Genomic DNA, 6,020 nt, shown 5'->3' with positions numbered 1-6,020 from the left:
GCGAGACCAGGTGTAACCGCGGAGCTCCCGCTGGGTCTCCCGTCGGCGGCCCCGTCTGAGACGCACTCCACTCCGGATGCTGGGGGGAGAGGTTGCACACTACAGCCTTCGAATACGCCGGGACTGAACGCTCTTCGATGCTTCCGCCTTCGGGCTTACAGCGCGCTCGGGTACATTAAGAAACTCCAGGCTCTCTCCACCCTTAACTGGATGTTCAAGTTCTGTCTATCTTGTGATAATGTGTATTTTTATAGCTGCCTTTTAACAGGACTCGTTAATAACTTGGCGTAGATGAGTCTTCCTCAAAAACCTTATCAAACCTCTAGTTCCTGTGTATTCCGTTTTCTGCCTGAGCTATCAAAATCGAAGTTTATTTTGAATGTAGTGTCATTGTTGGTAATCTATAAAATTGGCATGCGGTACATGAAAAGAGGAGAGTGATTACTTTGCAGGGTTAACAACACCTCATTCGACTTATTTAATGGACAGTGCCATTTCTGTGTATCCTTTGTGGGTTTTTTTGCCATCAAAATAAGACTATAGTTGACTATTAATCTGTTTCATAACTTGTATTAAAATTACCTTAGGACATCCTCACATAATACGCTTTTACTGTTTACATTCTGTAAATTTTTTTTAGGACTTACAAGGTTTAACATATGACAGTTTCTTTCAGATGAGCTTCTCTAACATTTCTAGTTATTTTCCTATCTCAACACTTTAATTACATTTCTGATAAAATGTTAATTAGCATGGCAGCCACATTACTTACCCTAACATTGCCAAAGAACTGCTGATTGGTTTGAGAAAACCCTGAGACTGTGTGTTTGTGGGTTTTGTTTTGATTTTAACAACCAAAAATAGAGTTAAAATTAGAACAGCATTTTAAGTTCTAGTTATTTTCATCTATTATGTTGTTCTTAAGACAATTCCTTAAAAACTTTGGAAATGTAAGTTGGAATGTTTTACTTAGCCACGCGGCCAGAATGAAGTGGGGGGTGGGGGGGGGCCGGGGGGTGCAGGATGGGACAGCGAGCTTGACCCTCTGAGGCTAGGACCCTCCTGTGCTGCCTTCCATCCTCTGGAAGAGCAGGGTGTATTTTCTAGCTGAAAAGGAAATCCTGTAGCCAAAACCTTCTTAGCCTCAGAACATGAAGAACACCAGTTTGCTTTTGCCTTGACAAGTCTGTTAATCTCACTTGAATACTTACAGATATTTTAAATCCCTCCTTTCCTTCACTGGAATATTTCTCCAACAGAGAGAACCAGTGTTTCAGAAGGTAACTATAGGGGCTCTCCCAGACCCTTTGAAGGATTCACTGTCCATGACATGCTTTCCAGTGTGACTGAGTGTGGTTAAGGGGAGAGAACAGCACGTATATGTAGAGGAGAACCGCCCCTTAAATTTAAGTGTCTTTGTATCTGACTTGGTTGTTGTTCTGAAGTCTTCTCTGAGGGACACCTGTCCATTGTCTGTGCCACATCCTTGCAGAACTCCCTCCTTTCCATGTCTCCTCTCATCCACCTGGTTGCACAGAGGCGACTATGTGAGAACAGCATGAGTTGTAACCCCTCTTTAGACTGGAACAAATAATTAAAACTTTGAAAATAGCTTAGTGTTGAGTCCTTTGGTAAATTGATGACCCTTTTGTAATAGAAATATCCCCAACAATATTCATCTATTTTGTGAGATTAAACAATGCTTGAATAAACTTGAACTTTCTTAAAATGTGTTCATTTTAAACTAAATGGATGTAAATTTTTAGGAACCATAAGTATTATTTCAAAAACATATTAGACCCATGAATTTCCTTATTTTTGCAGTTGATGAAATATTGAAGTGTAAACCACAGAAGTTTGTCAAATAAATCATCTTAAACTGCATGTTACTACATGTAAGTGTGGATTCTGTTTAAGAGTATTTAAGAACAACAATTCAGAGGTAGGTTTGGTTCAGAAAGCCTGGTATTTTTCCAAACTCACTACCTGAATGTCTGTTCAGGTAGCATGGAATTTTCATGCACGTTTCTAGAAGCCTATTTCTAGCTATTCTTTATTGTGATAGTTTATTAAAGGCAACAAGATTCTCCCTCACATTGAAACTTTTCCAGGCAACAGATACAATTTTCAAAAGGATCCAACTCAAACATACCAAGGAAATAGTTAATCTCCCATGCAACTACTAATAGTTTTTACTCTTTATTTCTCCTTTTTACTTTTCTGCCTTCGATGTACAGTTTCTAACATGGATTTAGAATATACTTTTCATTTATTTATGAACAATTTAGATTATTTCAGTTCAATTACGTGTGCACTATTGGAGAACTTGCTTACTAAAGCTATTTCTTCTTGAAGGAATTTTAATGCATGTGTGTACCTTTTAGATAGAAACATGCTGTGACTGTTGGACACTGTGTACCTACCCAGCTGTCTTTGATTTGGAAAAGAGACACCTAAAATAAGTACCAGTCTAAACCTTATTAACGGAACATAGTCTCAGGGTCAGCCAGACAGCCTCACATTGTGAAGCAGAAGCGAGGGACTTTCTGTTCTAGATTCTTCCTTTGCAATATGCACAACACCCTCTTGGAGGCATTTCTGCAGCCAAAATCCAAAACTCAAGACTTTGAGTACTTTTGACAAAAAGCCACTAGCCATTTGGCATTGAGCAAACTGATGGGCAAGCCCCTTTCATTTTTTTAATCGGCTGACTGGCATTAATAAAATGCCTGCCTGGTTTACCTAGGTTCATGTTTCTACAGCTGGATGGTTTTTCTACAACCATATGGAACAGGACAGACGGTGTTTCTCTTGGCCATGATTGCTGGACCTGGTGTGGTCCGAAGCTCAGTTGGCTGCTGCTAGGGTAGTGGGTAATTGGTCATTGCACTGGTCCTGATGTCAGCATGGCATTCTGGCTGGTTTCCCCAGGGTTTAGTCAGTGGATGTTCCATCTTGTTTGACGCCAACCAGAGCCTTGTTCTGAGGGCTCAGTGATTAAGGAGGAGGCGGGGGGCTTGTTTTAGGGAGAGGAAGGTGGCTAAGTCAGACTTTTGGGTGAGGCCAGTTTTAATCAAAAGGGGTGGGAAAAAGGAGAAAAGGTCAGATTAAACAAAATAGGGTTTCTGCGGGGTTATATAAGCAGCGTGGATCTAAACCCTGCTGCTCTTTGTCACTCCATAGTATTTTTATATCATGAAAATACGTATCTTGAAATCAATTTCAATAACACAGAAAAGGTTTTTACTTACCTTGAGAGTTCCAACTTGGTAAATTTTTCACAGAGATGATATTAAATATATTTAAATAAATGTATATGTTAAAAGTAAATGATTTTTAAATAAATCATCTCTTCATGATCCCTTCCTTATCCCTTTTCATGATCAATTCCATGGACATAAGAACTCTGTGACTTTTAAGTTATTTTAGAAGAGGAGCAGAAATAGATGAGAAATAAACAATGAATTGCTATTTTGAACCAATATCAAACAGAAGATCCAAATGATGAGAATAAAAACGCTTCTCCAAACTTAAATATCCTCAGCTGTAGCAGAAAATGGAAGAAAATCTAAATAAAATGCTTTTTAACTACTTTTTTTAAATATATTTTTATTGATTTCAGAGAGGAAGGGAGAGGGATAGACAGAAATATCAATGATGAGAGAGAATCGTTGACCGAATGCCTCCTGCATGCCCCCTACTGGGAGGGATTGAGCCCGCAACCCCGGCATGTGCCCTTGGGAACCGAACCTGGAACCCTTCAGTCTGCAGACCGACGCTCTATCCACTGAGCCAAACCAGCTGGGGCTAACTATTTTATAGTGCCCATATGAGGGTGATGTTTTACAGTTGTAATTCGGTATTGCCTTACAACTATGTCTCTAGTGTGAATGGATGGTCTATAAGGGGGATTCTTTAATCTGGTGGCATATTTAAGAAGACAGTGTCAGCTTTAAAATGTAGTCATGTGAAATTCTGTGTATGATTAGTAAGACTCTTAAAACTCATCTCTATTTACAGGGTGCCACACAGAAGTGCATACACACTTTCACAGCTGATAGCTCAATTTTGAAAATAAAGTGTATTTTAATAAACACTGCCTTTTAATTATTCAGAGTGTGTGTATACATTTTTGGGGATGCCCTGTATTATCTTAGGAGCCCTGATTTGAAGTACTTCTACAACATGCTGAGAAATATGTGGGTTGAACCAAAGACCTAGGCAAAATGTGGCAGAAATTTATAGATTCTTATTTTATTCCTTTGTTCCTCAGAGAGTATCTCAGAGAACTGGGGGGTGCATTCACATGCCGGGGGAATTTTCACTTTTTATCTTATTGCACAAACTTGAAACCTGTGCACTCAGAACACCAGTCAGCACCAGTAACAACTCAGGAGATGCTCTTGGAAATGTTCATTGATGCTTCTCAGAGCTCCCTTAGATGGTTAAGCATCAGAGCTGGAAAAAAACTCGAATACCCATCCTGGAGTCTGAGGATGGGAAAAGAACTTGGCATCTTTGCCTGTGTCAACGACATCTCAGAACGATGTATTTTTAGCCGCATTCAGGAAGGTACACCCCCACCCATCAGAACCTTTTCATGTACTTTTTTAGCCATATTCCATTGTTTCTACTTATACTACTTATTAACATGTTAATTGAGTCACCCACCTCCCTCCACCCTCTGCATCCTGACAGAAATTGGTTGCTTCCTAAACTCTATAACCAAAGGCTTCATGTTTCGTTTAATTTTTAGTTCCTTCCAGCCCTTTTAATCAGAGACTATTGGTTTCTGTGTCACGTGTCAGATTATCCATCTCCAGCCAGGAGAACAGATCCTTTCTGCATCAAGTTATTGTAGCCCATGGGTTGGGGTTGGGGGCAGGGAACAGCTCAGTCCTCATCCGAGACCCTCCTGGAGGTCTGGGCTTCAGTCCAGAGCTCCCTTTGCAGGGGCAGAAACCTCTTCCTCCATCACAGAATCTTTTGGCTCCTTTCCTGCTAGATGTCAGGCACTCAGTGCGTACTTCACCAAATTCAAGACCAGCAAGCACTTAGCCAAACTGCATTGTGGTTTTCAAACCTGGGGCCTTCCTGTTTCTCCAGCTCCCAGGCGGTCCCCTCCTGTGGCATTTCCCCAGTTGTTTGTACTCTGTCCAAACTGCTCCATCTCAGGCACCAGCCCCACACGCCAGGCCGATTCACCTACCCCTGGTATGTGTGGAGCAGCACCTCCCGGAAGGGCCACAGGCGGATCAGGGTCCCTCTGGCCTCTCAGTGGCGCTGCCACCTCCTCCCGCAGCAGGCAGTGCAGTCACAGGCACCTCCCCCCACAGCTGCTTCCCCTTGCGTGGGCCTGGCCCTGGCTTCCAGCTGAAATGGCCTCATTTGGGACACTGCCCTCACCGCCTTTTGTCTCTGAAGGGATATCTCTAACACCAGCAGATCCACCCTAGCCCCTCGCCACATCCTGCCGGTGGCTCACCTGCTGCAGAGTTGGTTGCCTCTTGTTGCAGCTCTGAGGTAGGTCTTGGTCCTGGAGCAGCCGGGCCTTGTGCCAAATCAAGGGCGCATGGATGGAGGGGCACCAAAATGCCATCCCAGCAGCAGGACACTGGAACTATCCTTAGCGAGGAGTGAAGGTGCCCACGACAGTTAAGTGGTCTTGCTGTGTCCCCCTTGCCCCTGCTGAAAGCATCTTAAGACCTGCAGTGCAGGCTGGTGGGGTGCTGGTGGGGCATCGAGTAGGGATGGGAGATAGCACCTCTGTGCTATGCAGAATGCCCCAAGTACAAGGGCTTAGGAGAAGGCCCGATCTTTGCTTTACTTCGCAGACCCAGTGATGGTGCCCAGACCTTCCAGTGTTGGACAGGCAGGGGAGCCCAACCCTGTCCCTGTCTACATTACATACACTCTCCTCAGTGTAGGAGCCTCACCCTGGCCACGGGGGCACCCACGGCCAGGAGAACCTGGGCCACTGAGCCCACTCCCTCTCCTCACGTTCCCCTGCCAGAAGCCCC

The 6,020-nt window shown here is 43.4% G+C and overlaps 2 protein-coding genes across 3 annotated transcripts in view; both read left to right on the top strand.

The window, feature by feature from the left end:
* CHMP1B (charged multivesicular body protein 1B) overlaps positions 1-1,889 on the top strand; it is a 2,636-nt gene extending 747 nt beyond the window's left edge. The window contains exon 2 of the mRNA XM_015563591.1: positions 1-1,889. Coding sequence (XP_015419077.1) covers positions 1-59 — 59 coding nt within the window. The 3' untranslated portion in view covers positions 60-1,889.
* The window catches only part of GNAL (guanine nucleotide binding protein (G protein), alpha activating activity polypeptide, olfactory type), a 72,018-nt gene that overhangs the window by 56,313 nt on the left and 9,685 nt on the right, over positions 1-6,020 (top strand). The window lies entirely within an intron of this gene.

Source organism: Myotis davidii, unplaced genomic scaffold (genome assembly GCF_000327345.1).
Source record: "Myotis davidii unplaced genomic scaffold, ASM32734v1 scaffold78, whole genome shotgun sequence".
In the NCBI taxonomy this organism is placed as follows: Eukaryota; Metazoa; Chordata; class Mammalia; order Chiroptera; family Vespertilionidae; genus Myotis; species Myotis davidii.
The sequence above is the reverse complement of the archived record's forward strand: the minus strand, read 5'-3'. Positions and strand labels throughout refer to the sequence as shown.